This window comes from Manis pentadactyla, chromosome 19 (genome assembly GCF_030020395.1).
Source record: "Manis pentadactyla isolate mManPen7 chromosome 19, mManPen7.hap1, whole genome shotgun sequence".
Classification (NCBI taxonomy): Eukaryota; Metazoa; Chordata; class Mammalia; order Pholidota; family Manidae; genus Manis; species Manis pentadactyla.
The window spans coordinates 6259177-6281467 of NC_080037.1; the positions used below are offsets into that span (position 1 = coordinate 6259177).

At 49.1% G+C, this 22291-nt stretch overlaps 1 protein-coding gene across 3 annotated transcripts in view; it reads right to left on the reverse strand.

The window, feature by feature from the left end:
• LOC118930839 (carboxyl-terminal PDZ ligand of neuronal nitric oxide synthase protein) overlaps positions 1-21275 on the reverse strand; it is a 261926-nt gene extending 240651 nt beyond the window's left edge. For 2 of the 3 annotated variants that reach the window (XM_057495149.1, XM_036922841.2), the window contains exon 1: positions 20919-21274. In XM_057495149.1, coding sequence (XP_057351132.1) covers positions 20919-21023 — 105 coding nt within the window. In that variant the 5' untranslated portion in view covers positions 21024-21274. Of the gene's footprint in view, positions 1-20918 lie in introns of all 3 variants that reach the window. The other variant, XM_057495150.1, reaches the window with a different exon arrangement.
• Positions 21276-22291: the final 1016 nt, after the last annotated feature.

Below are 22291 nucleotides of genomic sequence, written 5' to 3' on the forward strand. Positions count from 1 at the left end.
CACACAGAGACGTAAATGGGCTTTAAGGATGTCTAGGAAGATGATAGACAAGCGCTTTACACCGACTGAGGTCCTCGTCACAGGATAACTGGGCTGTCAGAGGAACCTTTGAGTCCATCTTCCTGGTCACACATCAGCACAGACACAACCCTAGAGGACAAAAAATGATGCTATGGCCTTGTTCACACTGCCTAACTGCGTCGGAAAACCAAAGGATTCCCTCCACACATCTGTCTGCAGCCTCAGGCAAAGACAAAATGCCCCCCACACACCCAACGCGCCCACCTCTCACTCCACCACGCAGCCCTTGCAGCCAACACTGCCTTGCCCAAGCGCCAGCCCTGAAAGCCAGCACAGTACTCAGGAGGCATGTACCAATGCCCCTAATGAAATGTCTTTCATGATCCTCTCTTAGCAGGTTCCCACTTAACCTCTGCTCAGAGGGGGCTGTGGTTTTCTTTTTCAATCAGAACCCGCTCTGAGAGGTGGCACGCAAAACAGCAGGGGCTCTGGGCTTCCAGTGCCGCCACGAACTGCCTTCCACCAGCCCAGGGATGTTACGGCGCTTGAGGGCTGGGATCTCATCTCCCTGCCTGTAAGTGGGAATAAATTAAGTATCTCAAAGAATCTGAAGATCAGGCTGGGCAGGGCTGAGGGAAGCAGAGATGAGGAAGCAGCAGCCAAAACACTTGCCTCTCCCTTCAAGGAGCCGTTTCTTTCTGAAGGTAAAACCCAGTTTTCCTAGGGTCCCCTCTCCTTTAATGTAGCAACCACAGGCCTCCAGCTGTAAGGGTTTGTGCCACGGAGCAGAGGAGAGGGATCGGCACTCAGACCTTCTTTACCATTTCATCTGGGAGGCTTCCCCCACTGCACCTTCTCGGGATTTGTGGATTTAGTACTCAACAGTACATGGGATTTAAGACTGGAGAAATGAAACTAGTACATGAAAAAATGAACAGATTCATTCAATGCACAATATACATGGCACACAAATCATGTACCAGGCACTGGGTACACACCTATGAATTACTATCTCCTTGGCCAAAGTCACAAGACAACCATTAAGAGAAAATGTATGTTAAGATGAATAAACGTCAATTTATTAAGTCATCAGCTATAAACTATTAGAGCTTCCAGAAAAGCCCTTCCTTATCTTGGACACGTCCACACCCACCAGATTTATCCCCTGATGGAGGGGCAAGTTCAGTGGCACTGACGCAGTCAGGCCTCGGGTTATGCTCTGGATTCTGCCCTGGAGAGCTGTTACACTGCTGATGAAATCCTGCGCTCCACCCCTCAATTATTCCACACAAACACCCAATTATGTGTGATTCTATTTTAAGAAAACCAACTAACTGAAACACTAAACTTCTTAAAACAAGAGAGTGAACACCCTTGAATTTACTCTACAAGAGACCTCTTCACTTCACAATAGTCTGTTTACTCACTGCTCAACAGGGAGGCCAGGGTCTGAGAACTAGAACCTGGCATGGAAGGGTTTTGGACTGGTTGTAGTGCCGACCCTGCCCTTCGTTGGACCAGCAGCCTTGAACAAGTCACTTTCTTCTCTTTGTACTCCAGCCCCCTCATCTGGGAAATAACAGAGGTGACTTTGAACCTAATCTCAGATGACCCCTGAGGTCCCTTCCAAACTGGAGCACCCCTCCTCTGACCTGCAGACCATCTGCCTTTCCCCAGGGAAGTCCCATCCCCGTTGCTTAATGCCCACAGACTGGCTGACAGATCTCGGAGCAAACGGCCAGGACACAGCAGGTCTGCGCGGGGGGCTTGTGGGTGCCCTCTTGCTCTGAGCAGTGGGGGGAGGGAACTTGTGCTCTTTCTTCCCTTAGCTGTTCATCAATATGTTGCTGAAGTGTAACCACGCGTAAGCAGAATTTATTCATTACCTATGTTCTCAAATATTTGCACTTTTTTCCTGCTCCATAAAAAAAAAAACAACTTAGAATCTCAGAAATTTGCCCTATTTGTAGTAAAAATTAGAGACCACCCCAATTTCCTGATTCTGGGAAAATGGCAGCAATAGTGGCACTATAACAATTGGATCTTCCTTATGAAAACACATCAACTAATAGCAACATTAAAAACTCTCAGACAGCAGCCAACAAAAGTTGGTGACAAGGTGTCACCATAAGCCACAAAATACATACAGGTGGGGACAAATCACCAGCCAGCACGCTGGTGCCCATGTGACCAAACAGAAGGAATCAACAGGGCGCATGGTGAACGTGAAAGGGAAGAACCCCAAAAGGGCCCAGGGGTGCACACTTGATGAGCACAGGGGGAAGGGGGACCACTGCGGAAGCTAGGGGGGCCGGGGCCCCCAGGGAGGTCCACAGGGCAGGCACCCCCACCCCTGGGAATCGCAGAACAGACTCTCCAGGACATGATCCCACATCGACTTCACTGGAAGGAGAATCCAAACTGAGCAAGACAGGCAACTGGGACCAAAGAACGAGAAGTTCCGATTAACGTGGGAGAGGGAAACAGAGCCACCGTTTTTCTGATCTACATGAAAACAAGAGAAGAGAAGTCGTGAGGTTATAAATGCTACTAAACATCTTGTCCTTCTAAAAATTCAGGGCAAGTTCACATGAGAACCAACAGAAAATTATCAAGGCCAACTCCATAGGCATTTCTATAAGAATAAGGAACAAAATGTCATTTCTGGAGATGTGTGACAAAGCAGTGCCAAAAAGATAAAAAGACAGATTAAAAATATAACTATTTCAAAATGTGCTAAAAATACTTTAAATTATGCAAACCATGAAGGAACATAAATTAGAATTATGAAAATTCAGAAATGAAGTGACTGAATTCAAGAGTCAGAAATTTTTTTTAAATCATTATAGAAATGAAAACTAAACTAGAAGGAATACAGGAAAAAAATAAACCTAACAAATGCCTAAAAAGTAAGGAAAGTTTTAAAATGAAAAAATTGAGAAAGAGATCAAAGGGATTTGAAGGGCCAACATACGGTTAAGGGTTCTTGCAAAATAAAAGGAAACAGAATTCTAAAAAGATCATTCATGAAAACTTCCCCACAAAAGAAAAATATCTGAAACCTCACACTTACAGAGCATACTATGTACCTGAGACTACTGACTCAGGATAACCAATATCAAGATATACTCTAGTAAAATTATTGGACTTTAAAGAAAAAGACGATTTGGGCATCTCAGGGGTTAAAAAAGCACATGAATCCTAAAGGAAAGAAAAGTTAGATTATCAGACTTAAATACCCTTTATGCCAGAAGAAAATAGAGTAATATTTAAAGAAAATGACCCAAAGATTTGTAACTAGCAATTTTGACAAAAGGTTACCAACATGAAAAAAACAAAACAAAACAAAACCCAGGGAATACTGTTCCCATGGGCCCTTCCTAAGGGTACTAGGGAATGAACTTCAGGTGACTGAAATGACGAGGCATGGATATAAGTATTGCATATAAGTAAATAATATTAATATAGTATTAAAGACATATTAAGAATAAGTGAAAGTTAAAAGAATATTACAATGCATAATTTTTTTTGTATTAGGATTGTACTTGTTCCCTTATGGCTGCTATAACAAATTACCACAAATCTGATGGTTTAAAGTAACATAATTTTACAGTCCTGGAAGCCCAAACTCAATTTCACTTGACAGAACCAAGGGGCTGGCAGGCTGCCCTCCCTCTGGGGAGAATCTGGCCCTCACTCTTCCAGGGTCTGGGGGCCGCCCGCCTTCCTTGGCCTGGGGGCTGCATCACCCCAATCTGCCTCCAGGATCTCTTCTGTGTGGTGCCTCCTTTTTATAAGGACACTTGCGATGGCCTTTAGGGACCCCCCAGATAATCCAGGAAAATCTCCCCATCTCAGAATCCTTAATCATATATGCAATGCCTTTGCCATATCAAGTAACATCCACAGGTTCTAGAGATTAGGACCTGGACACACCTACTGAAGGCCATTTTTCAGACTACCACACGATCTGATACAAGCTGTTTGTTTAAATGATGAAGTGTAGGGATGGCACAGGCAAAAAACGTTTTTGGGTGTTTTCAGTATTATAACTGACACTGGCATTAGTATTGTTGTTCTGGGACTGTGATATAGGATAAAGCAAATGAGTAATCATAAGACATTCAATTCTGTCATTCCCTATGTACTTGAAAACCAGAATTCACAATGTAGAAGACCAAATGAAATATAGGAAAGGTTAAGTAAAAACCTGTGATCTTGAATTCTAATTGGAAACATCAGAATGAACTCACAAGTGTGTTTCTATCACATTCATTCTCATCCTCTTTGTAGGTACTTTCCCATCTGAGTTCACTGAAAAAGATTAGAAACAACAGTCAACCCAATAAAAATCAGCATCCCAGGAGGCAGTGGTCTTGAAAAACTGTTTGCATCAGAAAATACTAGGTCTTCCTGGAAAAATAGCTGACTCAAGTCAGGGACAGAAAATAGGTGTGACAGAGAGAAGGGGAGAGAGCAGAGAGAGAGTGAGGGACCAGCAAGAGGAAGAAAGAAAATCTCCCAGGCCCAAAAGTGGCATCAGTTACCATATTTACATATTTATGAAGGCAAAGACAATGGATCACAGGAGGGGAAGGAGGTGTGGACCAGCCCTGGCCAGCCACGCATAGGCAACTGTTGGCATGTCCAGCCAAATACTCTGACCTACAGACTGAATATTCTGGCTTCACTGGGGAAACGGTCACCCTTACGTGAGCGGACGACTCGAACCCTCTTGCCAGTAAACATACCAAACCAACCTTCAGGAGAGCTGTACTCCTCCCCGACCCCAACCCTCCTACCTGCAGGGAGGCTGCGTGCCAGTTTTGCATCCACATGTCTATCTAGTCATTCCTTCAATTACCTATCTCGTTGTAAATCCATAAAAAGGCATCCTGGTCTGACAAACCAGTCATGTCACCTGAATAACCCAGGTCCGCTTTCGCTCAGGAATGTCCCTATTCTGGGTGTACGTCAGCAGTTCGCCTGGCTGCACACTGCACGCGCCTGGGGGCTTCTAACATTACAGTGATGGTCAGCCCCCAGCCCAGATGGGTGAAATAAGAATCCCTGAGGGGAGCGGGTGTCTTTGTTTTGTAAGTCCTCCAGCTGGGTTACAAAGCACTGTTGAAATATGAAGTTAGGTCTCTAAAGCAGCACAGCTGAGGGTTAACCCTTCAGTATTGAGCAACTAAGCTGCCCCTTAAGGCTAAGACCTTGGTCCCCGGGGCTGTCAGGCACACAGAGGCCTCTTCCTGCTTGAACAAAATCCAAGACCATAGCTCAGTCTTTTTTCTCATTTGACTTTCTGGGGGGCTCTACTGCTTTTCAAAAGTCCTCTCTTTGGGCTGCAATAGGGAAAAATTGAAGACTAGACCTAAAATATTTTTTCAGAGAGCAGTAAAGGCTACAAATATCTGAGAACACAACAAATAAATTCTGCTTATGGTGGTTACACTTGAGCAACATACTGATGAATGGCTAAGGGAAGAAAGCACAAGTTCCCTCCCCCCACTGCTTAGAGCGAGAGGGCTCCCACAAGCCCCCCGCGCAGACCTGTGTCCCAGCCGTTTGCTCCGACTGATCTGTCAGCCAGTCTGTGGGCATTGAGCAACGGGGATGGGACTTCCCTGTGGAAAGGCAGATGGTCTGCAGGTCAGAGGAGGGGTGCTCCAGTTTGGAAGGGACCTCAGGGGTCATCTGAGATTTAGGTTCAAAGTCAACTCCGTTATTTCCCAGATGAGGGGGCTGGAGTACAAAGAGAAGAAAGTGACTTATTCAAGGCTGCTGGTCCAACGAAGGGCAGGGTCAGCACTACAACCAGTCCAGGACCCTTCCATGCCAGGTTCTAGTTCTCAGACCCCGACCTCCCTGAACAAAAAGTAAACAGAGTCTTACGAAGACAAGAGTCCACGGGAATGGGAGGTGAGAGGAGAGGTGGCATTGCTCCCACAGGACACCTAGTGCACCGACGTTTCCCCTTAGAAGAGGTGAGTCAGCAGCCTCACGTGTGTGCATGAGACATTTTAAATGAAAAACAACTAGAAGCTGCTGGAAAGAGGAACTGAAGGATCATCAAAGGCATCGCTGCCGTGAGGCGCATGACGTGCACAGGACCCTAAGGATGGCAGCCTCACTCAACAAAGCCCTTGCTGAATGAATTCCATGCGCCTCTACACGTGTTGCCTGAGCAGCTACTCCGTGCCAGGCCAACTGCTAGTCCTGCAGAAAACGTGAAAGTTCGGCTACCTCTTTATGGGGCCTACCAAAACAAGTACCCAGCAGCTCATAAACCAAACGGTGCTCTAGCAATTCAAGGAGGAAGAATGCAGAGAGTTGGGAGATGGAGGGGGGACCAGTATGTGATGGGCTAAGCCTCCTGAGCTGAGCGAGCGGTTGACATGCATCCTAGGTCTACAGCAGCAAAGCCAGCGTCCGGCCTCCAGCTAGAACTGCTTCAGGAGAAGAAAGCCGAGACCCACGCCATAAAAATCTTCACTGTCTTGCCAAAGGAACAGATGGGAGGGCAAAGTCATCAGCCACCACCCTCTCGCCACAAAGACCGCTTTGAGAATTATGACCAACATGACTCGGATGACAACTGGGCTGGGCAGGAGCAGAATCACTACACAGGTAAGAGCCAGGCTAGGAATCCCCTTACCAGCAAAGGCGCCAGGGACATGCATGTACTTGATGGCATCAACTTCATTCACCTGTTCATTCGAGACCAATGGTGCCCCTAGAAGGGGTCAGGCACTGTGCCATGTCCTGGAAATTCCAGAGTGAATCAGCGTGGTGCCCGTTTTCAGACTCTCACAGGCTAGGGAACCACCTGGGGTGGGTGGAGATTGTAGAAGACAGGAATTGCAATACAGGCAGTAAATACTGACGGAAATCCTGGGGACACAAAGGAAGGTGCTGTCTGACGTCCCAAACAATCTAATTAGCCTCAGAAACCCATGACGGATTTGTCACCAGTGATTTAGAGAATCCCTGCCTGCAATGTTTATATTTCAACAACTTCCACTCCCGAGAACAGGTGGGGAGGGAGAAGGGGACTTCCTATTCCTAGGTCACTGTCAACTCAACTGGGGTCTATGTTTTTACAGCCTTTACTAGCATCCCACTCAGCCCTTTTCTCATTTCATAGGGTCACAGTCTCGTTCTCATCATTTTGGCTAAAATGGCCTTAAGCTGCCAAAGCTCAACTGCCTGCTAATACACTTCCTAAATTCTGAGATGGTGTAAGGTATCGGCACTGCTCTACAAAGATGGAGAATTCCATACAGGACGCTGGGGCGCTGTGTAGCTAAGGGCCCAACCCACAATGAACAGCTTAGGGCCAGACGGAGATGAAGCGAGTTTCTAGCTCAGGCAGTTCAGACACCAGCACGTCCTCCAAAAGGGTGGAGTTTAGCGCCCGGTCCTGGGAGCTGTAACGGCCCAGATGTTCATCAGGTTCCTTGGAAGTCAAGACTATTTAATTCTGTATCTTTTTACTTCTGATTCTCCTTCCCAAATATAGGCTGGCTCTAAGAACACAATATATGTTGCTGTACCCAAACCTTTCTTTGTAATCTTCTACCTGCCTGCATTTCCACACCCACCAGGGTCAGCCCGGGTCAGGTTCTCACCTGGGGATGTCAGCACTAATCCTCAGCACTATTTTCTTTTTTTGATTTTTATTAAAGTATCATTGACATACAATCTTATGTTGGCTTCCAATACACAACAGTTCAACAGTTACCCATATTATTAAGTCCTCAGCCCTTCTAGCACAGTCTCTATATCAGCATAGGATGTTACAGAACCATTAACCGTGTTCCCCATAACGTACGACACATGCTGTACTACTGTCCCTGTGAGCAACCTATATTGTGATTGCAAATTATTGCTCAGCACTTCTCCATTCCCTTTTCCTAATACACGATGCTGTGTGTACACACATTTGCATAGCATCCCCTAGAAACACACATTTTTGTTCCCCTATTTACATCTCTCTCTGGCCTGGTATTTAAGCCTCCTAAGGTGTAGGTCTCCCTACCTCTGTCATTTCCTATCTTTTTCTTATCTCCTTCCCCCTCAAAAAGAAAAGTACTAGAACCCTACGTATAAAGCCTCCTCCCCCCACTCACCCCACAGGCGCCCCCTTCCCTCTTTTCCACTTACCTGCCTGCCCCCCCCCGAGGTGCACGCGCCATTCATCCCAAACCGAAAGATGCCTGTTCCTCTTGGCAACTTCCAGAGTAGAACCCAGAACACGGGCCTAGTTCCAGCTACGACCCTCCCTCGCCTCGAGTATACAAGGAGCTTCCTCATCAGTCTCCCCAGGCCTACTTCTGCCGCCGCCCCCACCCCCGCCCCCAATTCACTCTCCACCCAACTGCTACCATGACATTTCTAAGCATCATTTCATGCCCCTGCCAGACACCTTCCAAAGTCACAGACCAAGCCACCAACAGCGGCGGCCTCTAAAAACCATCCCAGGCCCTGGAAGACGCTAAGCGGACGAGCCCTCCCCACCCCAGCGGGGCCCCCACGCGCGCCCCCAGGAGGAGCGCTCAGCGGAGCGGCCCCGGTCGCAGCCTCAAAGCCTGGGTCCTGTTTTGGCCCAGAACTGGATACGGAATGACCGTGGACAAGCCACTTAATCCTGAGCCTTTGAAAACTCAGTGATAAAAGGAACATCAATCACGCATCCCAGTTGGAAGGTTAAGACGAGGTTTACACACAGAGCGGCGCTCGGGCCCCCGACGCCGCGGCTGCGCCCGTGGGGCCGCCCGTGGACCCGCAGCTCCCGGGGGGCGCAGCTCCTGCAGGTCCCCGTCTCGCCTCTCACCCGCACACAGAGCGCTGTGCCTTTAACATAAAAACGCCATAAACACTTCCTAAATGATTGGACTGAACGTCTACACCTACATTTAGGAACATATGTTCAGGGACCAGAAGTCAGACTCAAAAAGGGCTGTTGGGACAAAAAAACATCTAAGCCTATGGAAGGAAAGTGGACATTAACGATAGAGTTTACGAGGGAGTACACAATGATTCGGGAAGACACCCCCACTTGGGGGAGACCCCAGGCACTTCCGGTCTTCCCACCAAAACTCCCTCGGCCTGCTCCAGCCTCCGACCCTGAGATTCCCAAACTGTGTGCCTTGGCTGGACTAGAATCAGCCGGGGAGCTTTTAAAACTCCCAGTGTGCAGAACTTCCGTATCCAGGAAGATGGAGTAGACGTACTTTTCCAGGTTCCCCCTGCTAACCACCACCAAAAGCTCCAGTCATTGCATAAAAAACACGCATAAGAAGGAAGACCCCGAAAGGTGGAGAGGAGGCGGCAGACCAGCTCAGGGACCTCAGCACCCGAGGAAGGACACGGCACTGGAGTTTCCTGGTTTGTTTGCCTCACGTATCCCAGACTGGTTGCTGGAGAAGCCAGAGACTCAGAATCACCAACAGACAGCGGAAAAACATTCCAAGAAAAGCCTGCTTTCTCTCGCCAAAGGACCAGGAAAGGGCGACCTCACATGACAGAAAACTTTTAGACAAAACACCTCGACTCCAGTCAAACACCACAGGTGGAACTGCTGGATTTCTGCCCTCACCACACTGTAAGGAGACACCCCAACCTTACCTTCTTCCTGGGGACATCACAGAAGGCTGAACGGGGACGCGGGACAAGGCCTCCCCCCTCCCTTGCTGGGTGTCAGGGGAGGCCTGGAGGAGAGGCAGAAGGTCCACCGCCACCCGAGGTGATAAGGCAGAGCGCAGTGGCACCCGCGTGAGCAGCAGTAATGAGGCACTCCTGCCTCCTCCCACGTGGCCACCCAGCTGCGGCCAGAAAGAATAAAGACTCCTACCCCCTCCCAACAGTAACGAGGCACTGTCCCCTGCCCCCACCGGCACATTGGCAGAGGAGTTCCTGCTAAAATAGTTCACTGAAATCTAAAATCTCCATAGTACCCAAAACACCCAAGTTTCAATCAAAACTCATTCATCATTCCAGGATCCAGGAAAACCTCAACATGAAGCGGAAAAGATAACAGACGCCAACACCAAGGTGGCAGATACAGTAGAATTATCTGACAGGGATTTTAAAGTAGATGTCATCAAAATGCTCCAACAAGCAATTATAAATATGCTTGAAACAAAGGAAAGAAACAGAAGTTATAAAAACTGCAACACCAGGCTATACCCTGTACTAACTGAATTAAAACCACTGAGCCACCAACTTTTTTTTTGACGCCCCAACGATTCCAGTAAGCAGGCAGGTTTGAGAACCAGTGCTCCAACTACATGTTGCTCAAACTAAGGCGTCTATCGGACTCAACCTGGAAAACATATTAAGACACGGATCCAGGCTCCAAGCTACTTCAACAGCCTGGGCATATTAGTTTCCAAGTGGTTCTGATAAAAACCAAAGTTTGAGAACAGCTGCTTCAGCTAATCAAAGGAATCTGCAGGTGATTCTCACTTGAGGACATTGCAAAATTACTGATCTGCAGGAGGAAACAGCTGCATGTAAGTGACCTTGAGGCAAGAGGTAAAGTTTCAATCATACTTCGGATATAGGTGCCCAGGATATAACATGTTTAACCTGAGCTGCCAAACTTAAAAAAGGAAAATCCACACACTTTGAGGGCCAATTTGAAAATGGAGGTACAGTGTAGTTACAAGTTATGTATGTTTATGGGAAACAGCATGGGACGGAGATAATATGTTACCTGTCACTTGGCCCATGAGAGACATTAATCTTCCTCTTGGCAGAAAAAGAAAATGCTTCCACATGAGCACCTCTTTCCACCCAAAGAGACCAAAACAAAAAGGGAAGCATTTATAGGACAGATAAAAGGACACTTTTATTTAAAAGCAAGGAGCTTTTCCATTGTGCAATCCGGACTGGATTTCCAATCAAAATGCAACATCACCTCACAGGAGGGAAGTCTGTCAGCAATTATACGTCCCCAGGGACCCCGGGGACTCTGAGCAGAGAGAACTGGTCCCTAGCAACGGGGCTGGGAAAGGCGAGGAAGAGGGTGTGCGCACTGACAGGACGAAGCAGTGTGGCGACAGGAGTGGAAGGCCACCGTTCCACAGGAAGTGCTCGGGCAGGGGCCCAGCAAAGAGCACCACTGTTCGGGAAGCAAGAGCCTCCAGAGCTGCCCTCCTGCCCGGCCTCCTGCTCCCCCACTTCCTCACTAAGGCCTCATTTCCACATCTAGAGATCATCAACACAGCCCACCAGAGGGGTCTTTTCAGGAGGCCTGTTGCCCACTGGCACCCAGCAGCAGGCCGGTCTCTGGTCACAGACATAACCTTGCTGAAAGATGCCAAGACCACCACCTTTAATAGACCATGTGCCCATTCAATTAACCCAGAAAGATGTGCCTCAGTTTCTTCGTCTGCAAAATGGAAACAGTAATGCCTACCCTCATGGGGCCACTGAACTAGTTAACTAGTTAACATATGTAAAATGCTGAGAATGATGCCTAGAACATGGTGACTATTTTATGTACATCAGCTCTTGGAATTCTGAATAATATACAGCACAGCTGTGAATAGGGACGCCCCAAGCCGGACTGCTGGGGTTTGACTCGGGGATCTTTCCATTACTAAATGTGGACTACGAGAGGCCAGTTACTCTACCTCGGCTTCCCCAGCTGTGAAACTCGGATAGTAAGAGTACTTTAACTCAACAGGCTGTTAGGATTAATCATTTCATAGAAGGAACTTGGCACAGTGCCTGGAACATAGTAAGTGCTTTTTAAATAATAGTGATTATGATGTTAGCTTTCTATGATGTGGGCAGCTCAAGGCAAGTACGTGGGGAATTCCCTTGGCCCTCAAGGAGGCTCTGGCCCAGACCAGGCGACAAGAGACGCACACATCGGGCCAGCAGGGCATCAGGGCAGCAGGCACGCATGTGGCATTTCTCTTCAATGGACTCACACACTCCGGCAGGTGGATGGGGTACGCCTGCTGAGTACAGGTACACCGGTGCCTGCTTCCTGGTCACTCCTTGGCAGGGAGTCCCAGGCCTCACCCAACCCTCAAGGCTGATCATTTCAACAGCTCTCCTGGAAAGCCCTGTAGCTTCAAGAAGAAGTAGGGAAGAAACTGCTGTTCCTCGTTCTCACGGATGCACCGTAAGTCTCGCTGAAGTGCCGCAGAAAACCAACCGGGTTACACACAGCGGCGGGTACAGGAGCAGGGGTTCTAAAGTGTCCCAACACTCTGGGCACAGAACTTGCTGGAAGCGCCATTTTAAGTAACTTTTAAAGCCAGTTGCTCTGATGCTTAGAAGGAAGCATGATGCTGAGGATAAAAAATTGAAAAGGGAAATATAAGCATCACAAGATATTAATTAAAGCCCATGATTAAGGATTCCTTCAAGCAGATTTACCTCTGCTTAAAGAAATACTCATCCAAGAAATTCAGTGAAGGACAGTGAAGACAGACAACATACCATACTTAACAAGATTCTGTGATTTTTAATCCTAACCAGAATTAAATGGCTGGAACAAATGTGATGGGGGCATGAACCAGAAGCTAGTTAACCCATTTTTATCCCTTCCCAAGGCAGCTGACAGCTTTTTTAAACCCACAAAGCAGTCTTGCTGTCTGATTTGCAATTTCAGGAACCACAGCAATACCACAGATAGTTTTAAAGCAGGCATGTGAAAGGAAGACAGTGCCCTACTAAGCCTCTGCATTACAAAAGAATGGAGTGTAGGACAATTCCATAGATTGAAACCATGCACAGCTGAAACTTAACTTGCAATTTGTAGGGCTACACGATGACGATAGGAATAGAATGACTCTGTGCCGAGCACTGTGCTGGGCATTGACATGGAACCCATTTGCTCCTCTCATCAATCCCCTGACATGTGTGACATTTGTATTCTCTTTTTACAGATGAGGATACCAAAGGAGAGATGTTAAGCAACTCAGACAAGGTCACACAGCCAGGGAGGGACGGAGCCAGGATCTGAACCCAAACACAGTCTGGCTCCTAAGTCTACGCTACACTGTGCTATGCTGTCAACCAAATTCATGTCATGAACAGTATAAAACAGCAAATTAAAGGAAGCAAAACAATGAATCAGGGGGAAAGTGTATTAATTGATTAATAAAAACACACCAGATGTGTTTTTGACTAATAAATGACAATTATCTACTCCTGGAATTGGCCATGTGTTCTATAATCAAAGACTAATTCCACTGCACGTCCATCACTGGAATTCCAGAAGGCCCTGGCAGTCCTCGTAGACTACATGCATTCATTCTAAATACATTTTCTGTATGTAAGGCAGTGCCCTCAGCACTGCAGGAGACACCGGGGCCTTGAGGAGCAGACGGGCAGGCAGCTCTAACGTGCAGCAGGGTCTGGTCGGTTGTTCAGCGGAGAAGAGGGCCCAGTAACACCCACTCCACTGAGAGCCATGTGGACTGGGCCTGAGACGTGGGCGGGAAACTGCACAGAGGGTTTGGGGAACCGCGAGTGCTGTGGCTGGGGGGAAGCACGGGGTGAGCAAAGGAAATTGTTCGAAAACAGACAACCCTGGATGCCAGGCTAGGAATTTTGGGTGAGTAAAGGAAATTGTTCAAAGACAGAGAGAACCCTGAATGCCAGGCTAAGAATTTTGGATCTACTATAGGAGGCTTAGAAACTTTTAGTGTTTTTTTGAATAGAAGGACAACACAATTATATTTTGGGAAAATTAACAGAGCCAAAAGTTTATAGGAAAAGTGGAGGCCTTCCGAAGGTTACTGAAACAGTGTGGTGAGAAGTGGTGAGCACATGAACCAGCCGGAGGTGGGAACATACGGAAGAGACAGGTGTAGGGATGGATGGCACTGAGAGAATACAAGGATGCAGCCACTGACGGGATGTGAAGGCAGAGCAGAAAAGGGCCTGGCCACAGCAGGCATTCAGTTACCAGCCAGTGAGTCAGCTGCTGTGTGACAGGATTCACACAGAGCTCCAAACTGGCAGGGCTGGGTGCCCGAGAGGCCAGTTGGGCTGTTAAGAGAAGTATGAAGTCAGCAGAGAGATTTGATTTCCAGCCTGTTGAGGGATGAGGTCAGCAACGTACTCACTGGAGAAGAGATGGCCAGCAGGAAGCTGGAAATAAAGATCTGGAGTCTGAACTGAAGTAAGGGACCCAGGAGCCAACCTGCGTAACAGAAGAGGCAGGAGGGGACGGAATCAAGCACTCCAGGGGAAAGAGTGGCCAGCAAGGAAAACGTAAGGTCACAGAGGTGGGCAGGCCTGGCCATCCGAGAGCCTGCCCCAGGGCTGAAGCAGGCGTATCAAGGACAAGGGCAGGATGCTCTGGAAGAAAGATCAGAATGCATGGGGACAGAGAAGGGTGATAGCAGGACAATTTCTATAGAGTAGCCAGGACCAAAGGCAGAAGGACACAGCCAGGGACTGAAAGGGAACCAAGAAACTTCAGGAAGCCAACCACTCTCACAGGCTTAGCTGCGAAAGGAACTGAAGGGCACATGTTCATTGAAGACAGAGGGAGAGAAGAGTTTTCACACGGGGGGAGGCCATGGCATAGTCTAGGGCACAGGGGAGCGACCCAGGAGGGGGGAAGCCAGAGGATGCAGAGCCAGGGGGAGGGGGGAGTGAAGGAGACAGTGAGCAAAGGAGAGGAGGCTAGAAGCGGCTAGAAGGCAGGCAGGTCTCAGAAAGAGGGAAGATGGAAAAAGTTTATTGGACTCCATCATAATCAAAAGCATTCGTGTTTCAAAGGACAATCGCTATCAAGAAGGGCAGAGTACCCACAGAAGAGGTGGACATATCTGCAAATCTAAGGGATGAGAGTACAGAACATGCAAAAAATTCTTGCAACTCAATTAATAAATGCAATACAAAAAATGGGCAAATGATCTGAGTAGACATTTCTTCAAAGAAAACAGACCAGGCTGGCTAGAGTCAAAAAGCTAGATAATAACAAGGGTTGGTCAGGACTAGAGAAATCAGAATCCTGGTTCACTGCCCGTGGGAAGAAAAATGGTACAGCTACACGGGGAACTAACCCAGCAGTCCCACAGTGCCTTGATATGGTCACCGTAGGGTGTGGCAATTTCACTCCTACTTATCCACCCATGAGAAATGAAAATATCTGCATGAACATTTGGCACACAAATGTTTACAGAAGCACGATTCATAACAGCTTTTTTTAAAAAGCCTTTATATCCATCATCTAACAAACGGATGAACAAAATCTGGTACGTCGCTGCAATGGAATATTACTTGGTCATCCAAAGGAATGAAGTACTGACACAGGCTACAACTTGAATGAACCCTGAAAACATGACGCTAAGGGAAAGAAGTCAATCACAGAAAAAAAAAAAACATGTATTATATGATTCCGTTTATGTGAACTGTCCAGAATAAGCAAATCTAGAGACAGAAAGTAGATCAATGGTTGCTAAGGGTTGGGATGGATAGGGGATGATAGCTAGATGTGATATAGGGGATTTTTTGCAAGGGGATGAAAATATTTTAAAATTGACCATGGTGACAGATGCACATATCTGTGAAATATACTAAAAACCACTGAACTGTATATTTTAAATTAGTGAATTGTATGGGATATAAATTATATCTCAATTAAGCTATTAGAAGGGGGAGGAAAAAGGAAGGAGGAAGGAAGTTTTCTCCCCAGAACAGGAAGGAAGAAGGAAAGCTGAGATCAAGTTTGCAGCACAGGACAAGGAAGTGCAAGGGACAGAAAGGATCACGGCATGGCCACAAGGTGCTGAGAGGGGCCAGAGGCGGGCAGGATAAGTACCGCAGGGAGGTCACTGGGGAGCAAGGGGCAGCCCAAGGCAACGAAGGTGTGAGAAGGGACGTAGTGAGAGTCAAGGCACACGGAAAGTACGGGCCCCTGGAAGCCACAGCACTATGAGTAAGCAAAAATCAACAGTGAGTCTGATTAGGGCCTTGAATATAGATGACTGGCAAAGGACAGCCATACATGGAGCTGCATGATTTTGACCATTAAAAGGCCTGGGCATTTTTGGGCCAAGGAGACATGACTGAAAGCCATTATGTCATGAAATGTACAGCGAAGGCAGAAACAGACTTGCCCATCAAATCCCAAAGCACCAGCTGGGAGGAACACCCTAGGCCACCTGTGAGCCACGTCGGGGCCAACAGAACAGGCATCATTCCTGAGCAAGGCCGTATGTTTGAGACTCGTCATCTCCCAACAGTGGCCTGGGAAGAAGCTAACAATGGGTTTAAAAGCAAATGGACAAATATCTAAGAAGGTTGGAACAAACTTTGACTGCAGTGATGACATCAGGGAGGCCGTCCACCTGAATCCCTCCTGGCCTAGGTCCTGAAGACAGGACCCTGCTGGTGGGGGTTCACACGCCCAGGATGGAGCGGCGTCAGTTCTGAGAGCTCTCTACCACACACCGCAAGCTCAGGCTTGAGTCAGAGCACCCCATTTCTGGTGAGCCAAAGGGCGTGATGTCCTCATCTGGAAGCCCTCGACAGTGTCTTCAAGAGGCATCCACAGGCAGCCTGCTGTGTGACGTGGACTGCTGGAATCTCTAAAATGCACACCATGGAAATTATCAACCAGTGAAGCCATTTAGCAATGAGTCAAATATGGCCAGAGAATTTAATTCAGACCTGACCAAGAGCCAACCCAAACTGTACAATCACAATATACGACAGATATATTTACTGCTCTCAGACTTTCTATAACTGGTCATTTCTTTCTCTGAACAATTTGGTATAGCCAGCTATGACTATATCTGAGGTTGGGGGAGTGGGTCATACACAGAAGCATGATATAAAGTCCTCAGTGAACACTTGATATTGTTGGTGAACGTATACACAGAGAGGAAAGAACACAAAACTTTGTGGTAGACTGTGATCCCAAGATGGCTTCAGCATCTTTCTTATCCCCCTACACTCTTGCAATGTGACCTTGACATTCCCCATCAAGAAGTGAAGTCTACGTCTCCTCCCCTTAATTCAGAGCCAGCCTGTGGTCTGACGGGACCAACAGAACGAAGCAGAAGTGACCCTGTGTCACTTTGCAGATCGCAGAATGACCCTGTGTCACTTTGCAGACCAGGCCTTAAAAGCTTCTGTCTTCAATGCTTGGAACACTCCCTCCGGAAAGCCAGCTGCCAAATCAAGAGCCACCTTGTGATGAAGAAATCCATCCAAAGTACCCAGCGGAGCCCACCACCACGTGGGGGACCACCCAGGCACCAGCCGTGCGAGCGAAGCCTCCCAGGACCTGCAGCCCCAGCTAACTGAAGCCAAGTGAGTGAGCCAGTCAACACCACCGACAGAGGAACAGCCCGGCCAAGCCCTGCCAAGCCCTGCCTGAGTTCCTGACCCATGAATCATGAGCAAATTAAACAGATGCTGTACAAAGCCACTGAATTTTGAGGTAGTTCACTCAGAGCAATAGAGAACTAAAACCAAGTTAAAGCCTGGAAACTCGGGACAAATCCGGTTCTGTTCTTATCCAGCTATGTGACCTTGGGTCAAAGACTTCCCCTCCAGACCTCAATTTCCTCATATCTAAAGTGAGGAGGTTATAGGAGGTGAGTTAAGGTGCTTTCCAGTTCTAATTGGCTGCACCATATGTGCAGGCCAGGCAATGAGTGCTCACAGTAAGTGCTCACAAAAGATCACTCTCATCATTTTCTCATCCTCTCAGTTCTGTGACTCTAAGCAAGTTAATCTCTCTAATCCCCAAATTTTTCCATCTGAAAAATGGGGATAAACACTAATGTTCCTGTTTCAACACAAGGCAAAATCACCTACAGAACTACATTACTAATACACTTATCACCCTTCGCACCACTGTCATTAAAAGTCTCCTTCTCACCCAGCAAATAGAGATGGTCAGTTGATAGCACTGGCCACCAGAAGGGCACACTGGGAGAGGCAGGTATGGAGGTGCCACACTGCCAAGCCGACTGAAATTTTACCACCCACCCACCAGCAATGGTCAGCCAGCCAGCGCCCGTGCTCAACACAGAGAGTGGGTATCCCTTAGGACCAGCTCTCAGCCCAAGGGGGTACCTGCAAACAGCCCAACATTAAAAGTCTGAACAATTTCCCAAAGAATCCAAGAGGTGCCCCCGGAGGATGCCCCACGGGCAAGCTGGGATTCAGACCACAGCCCAGCACAGAGTGAATGAACAGTCCATAAAAACATGAAATGAATAAGCACTGGATTTGGGAGTCCAAAGGCAAAGCTCCCAGTTTAAATCCTGCCTTTGCCACACACAACTGTGTGCACCAAAGCAGGCCACAGTCTCCTGGAGCCTCCATCTTTGTGTCTAAGACAGAAAGAGACCTGCCTCTAGGGAAGCAGTTAGGATCACATGAAGTACTGCAGGTGAAAAACATCCAGGATTCTGCTCGATAATTAAAGTATGGTGTTGGTTTTGTTTAAGTGCACAGAGCCTCTGACACCTAGATGCCCTTCAGCCTGAACCATAACTTTTCACTCTCTGCAGAACCCTGAAAATGAGTGGCTTCCATCCAGAGAGTCACTCCATCCAGTGTTGATTCTGAAAGACTGCCAGCCTTTGGGAGAGACAGACATGGGCTCATTTTCCAAGGGTACCTGACAAGGCAGCAATAATACATTTTACCGCCTGTGCTTTTCCAAAACAAGGGACAAGAGTGGTGTGGACTGAACCCTGAAATCCCAGTGACTGTGCAATTTCACAGACACTTCTCTGGAGAGCTGTGGAAACCAGCTGGAGGAGGGGCTTGCTGGGCACACATGGGACAGAAAAGCTGGGACAGAAAAGCTCCTGCTTCCCCCTGTAATCAGGTCTTGGCTGAAACGGTTGAATGTGCTGGTATCCAGCCTCCATTACAAAGAGCTGGGAGTTAAGACCCAGTCCTTAAAGTCAGCCCTGTCCTTTCTTCTCTCTACCCTGCCATTCTCAAAGCCAAACCCTGCCCTGTGAACACACCCCAAACTAACTGTGGCTTCCCCTCCTTATCCAGCGCCACTGTGTCTGAATACAGGGAAGTTACTATAGGAACTACATCACGCAGCCCCCAGACATTTGCTTAGAAAAGACACTGTATGTTCGGAAAGGGAGGGTAAGGTCTGGCAAACTGAAGGGAAGCCTCAAGCCGAGTGTTTCTCCAAGTCTGGTCCCCATCACCTGCATTAAATCACGTGAAATATCCGTAAAAGTACACAGTCCCAGGCTCCCCCCAGATGAATCAGACTGGAATTGAATGTGGCAAGAATCAGACTTTTTAATCCCCTCACCTGGTGACTCATGCATGCTAAGTTTTGAGACCAAATGCAAAGACTGTAAGAATAAAAAGGCTTGGAATCACTTCTCATCTCTCTTCTTACCTTCATTCTTGCAAAACAGAGCACCAGTGAACCAAACACGACAAAAGCCAATTTCCCAATTTATGTTATGTCCATGAAAGTTAAATTGTGACTGTGATGAAAACATACTTTAATAAACCTGCTCACCAAAGCAACAGGCCCAGACACAAATTAACTCAAACATCTGATCTGAGCCAACCAGATCTAGTCTGAGAGAAGCAAGGTAAGATCTTGGCTACAGCCGCACTCGGGTCCCGGCCACGTCACTCCGCGTTCAGTAGGGCTGCACAGGAGGGGGCCTCCTCGCTCTAGCAAATACAGTCAGGGGAAGGTTTTTCGGGAAAAAGGACAAGAAAAGGTAAGATTCACCAACTCGCACATCTCCACAAGAGGGGGAAAAAAATCTGAAGATAACCGACATTGGGCACACGTCAGACACTCAAAGATGTTTCGCGAATTGAAGGAAATGGCCACCTGATGGACTCATCCCGGCCTGAGATGTGAAAACCCTGCCTCTACAAAGGCATGAAGGAGAAAAGGGAACAAAAAAGGGATGGAGAAGAGGCTATTTCCACGTTGGAAGTACTACCCTTTTCAAAAGGAGCAAGACCCAACCGACTTGGAGGGGAACACACTGTCACTTACCAGTGACAGGCACACAGTAGGCGCTGAGCGTCCCTGGGTCTTTAAGTCACAGGGGAGTCAGACAGCATTAAGCAAGAGCAGCGGCACTTTCTGTGGGCAGCGGGGACCCCAGCTGTGATTTCAGAAACCAGACCTCCTCACCCTGGGGAGGGCTTCACGGGGGACCAGCCTCATTCACACCTGACGGTCCAGTACAGAGGCTGCGCCCACCTCCTCCCCCAGGGACCTGGGGCTCCGGCCTCAGCGCTGGAAATTCCAGGCATCCGCACCGAATCCTTCAGCAGCGGCTCCCTACTTAGCTGCTGAAACTTAACCTTCAGTCACTAAACTAGCAAATGGGCAGCTTTCACCCCTCCTCCGTCTTCAATGACTGGCACTTGCAAAGGAGTCGTGGCAAATGAGGCATTTAGGAAGTGACTCTGACACCTGGCCTCGGTCACCTGGCACCTAAAAGCGACACCCCTGTATTATTTTCCTCAACTTAGGAAGCAGGCATCCCCCCCTTTAAAAGACCTTCCTGAACGCACTTCTCCCACGGGATCCCAGCAGGTAAATAACGCCAGCGCTTCCCGGACCCGAGTCCAAAGAACCAGGTGTCCGGGCTGCGCTCACCCACCGGCGCGGCCGCCGCGGAAGGAGGGGATCCGGCGAGTAACTCCGTCAGTCAGTCCCGGGCGGGGGAGGACGGGGGTGTCCGCAGGTGGGCGGGGGCAGCCGCAGCGCGCAAACTTTGCAGTTGCTCCTTAGCAGTTCTGGGCAGGAGCCGGCGCGTTACGGACGGAGAAGGGGAGTCGCCGCCTAACAGAAGGGCCCCCCGATCAGCCCACCCTCCCGCGCTGCGGCCGGGATGGCTGCGCTGCCAGCCGCCGGGACGCGGTGCCCGCGGGCCCCTCACCTTGGCCTCGAAGCAGATGCCGTGCTGGAAGGCGTCCTCGTTGTGCAAGGGGATCCGCAGGTCGTGCCCGTCGTCCACGAGGTTGTACTTGGTCTTGCTGGGCATGGTGACCGCGGCGGACCGGCTGCTGCAGGGGCGGCGGCGGCGGCCGGAGGGGCTGGCGAGGGCCGGGAACGGGCGCCCAGGGCCGGCGGCGGGGCGCGGAGGCGGCCGCGCGGAGCGTGTGCGAGGCGGCGGCGGCGCGGGGCCGGCTCGGGAGGGGGCGGCGGGCGAGGCGGCCGGGAGCCGAGGCGCGGGCGCCGGGACGAGGGAGAGGCGGCGGCGGCGGCGGCGCGGGGGCCTGTCACGGAGACGCCGGCGCGGGGCCGCGCTGCTCCCGGGGGCGGGGCGGGCCCTGAGGCTCCTCCCGCGGGCGCGCAGGCCCCGCCCACCGCCGCCGAGCAGGTGAAGGTCCCGCCGCCCGGGAGCCTCGCCCCGGCCGGGGCTCTGCAGCCGGACCCCGCGCGCTGGCGGCGGCGGCGGCGCCCGGGACTGTTTGGTTTGTTTGGGGAGGGGGAGGGGCCGTGTGTACTGTTTTGTGTTTACGTTTTTCCAGGAAGGCCCCCGTCCTGGCCGAAGAGAAACACGTTGTTAATGCCCGGAGGCCGCTCCCTGTCGGGAGTCGAGACTGTGCCGCCGGGGGACCGTCACAGGCGCTTTTTGTTCTTTTGTGCGGCGATTGGTGACTTCGTAATGGGGTGGGGGCCGCGCTTTGGGGTTAGTTTTCATCTTTAAGAGCCATCAGCCTGTGGAAATGGGGTAGGCAAAAAAAAGTACTAAGGACAAGAGAATCCACAACCTTTTTATTTTTCTTAACCTTTATAATTAGGTATGAAGAAAATGAACTTCCAAGTTATTGGTATATTAGAATAATGTATTAATCACATTAATATTCCTATCTCAGTAAACGCTTGAGTTCACCTGGCCTGTTGCTAAGAGGCCCGTTCACTCTTCTTCACATCAAGAGTTTTTGCCCTCAAAACAGGCAAATGAAGGGATCATAGGAGGAGTGAGGGACCAAACGTTCAGTGTCCGTCAAACCCCTATAGGTACAGGTACATGACAGCTACGATCGACATGGCTAAATAGTACCCCAAAGTCATCCAAACATGCATGCGCCCGAGCCAGTCAACCCTGAAATCACTGAGACCGAACGGCCAGCCCTTCTGCTGAATCCATCACCTTAAACCTGCTTTTGGTACCGTGGGCACATCCTTGCAAGCCAGCTCCCAGACCAAACATCATTGACTGCAAGGCTTGGAATCCTTATGAAGCATCATAATGCTGCTCGCAAAAGGCGTGTCTTCCTACACCATGTCCATGATACATTTACA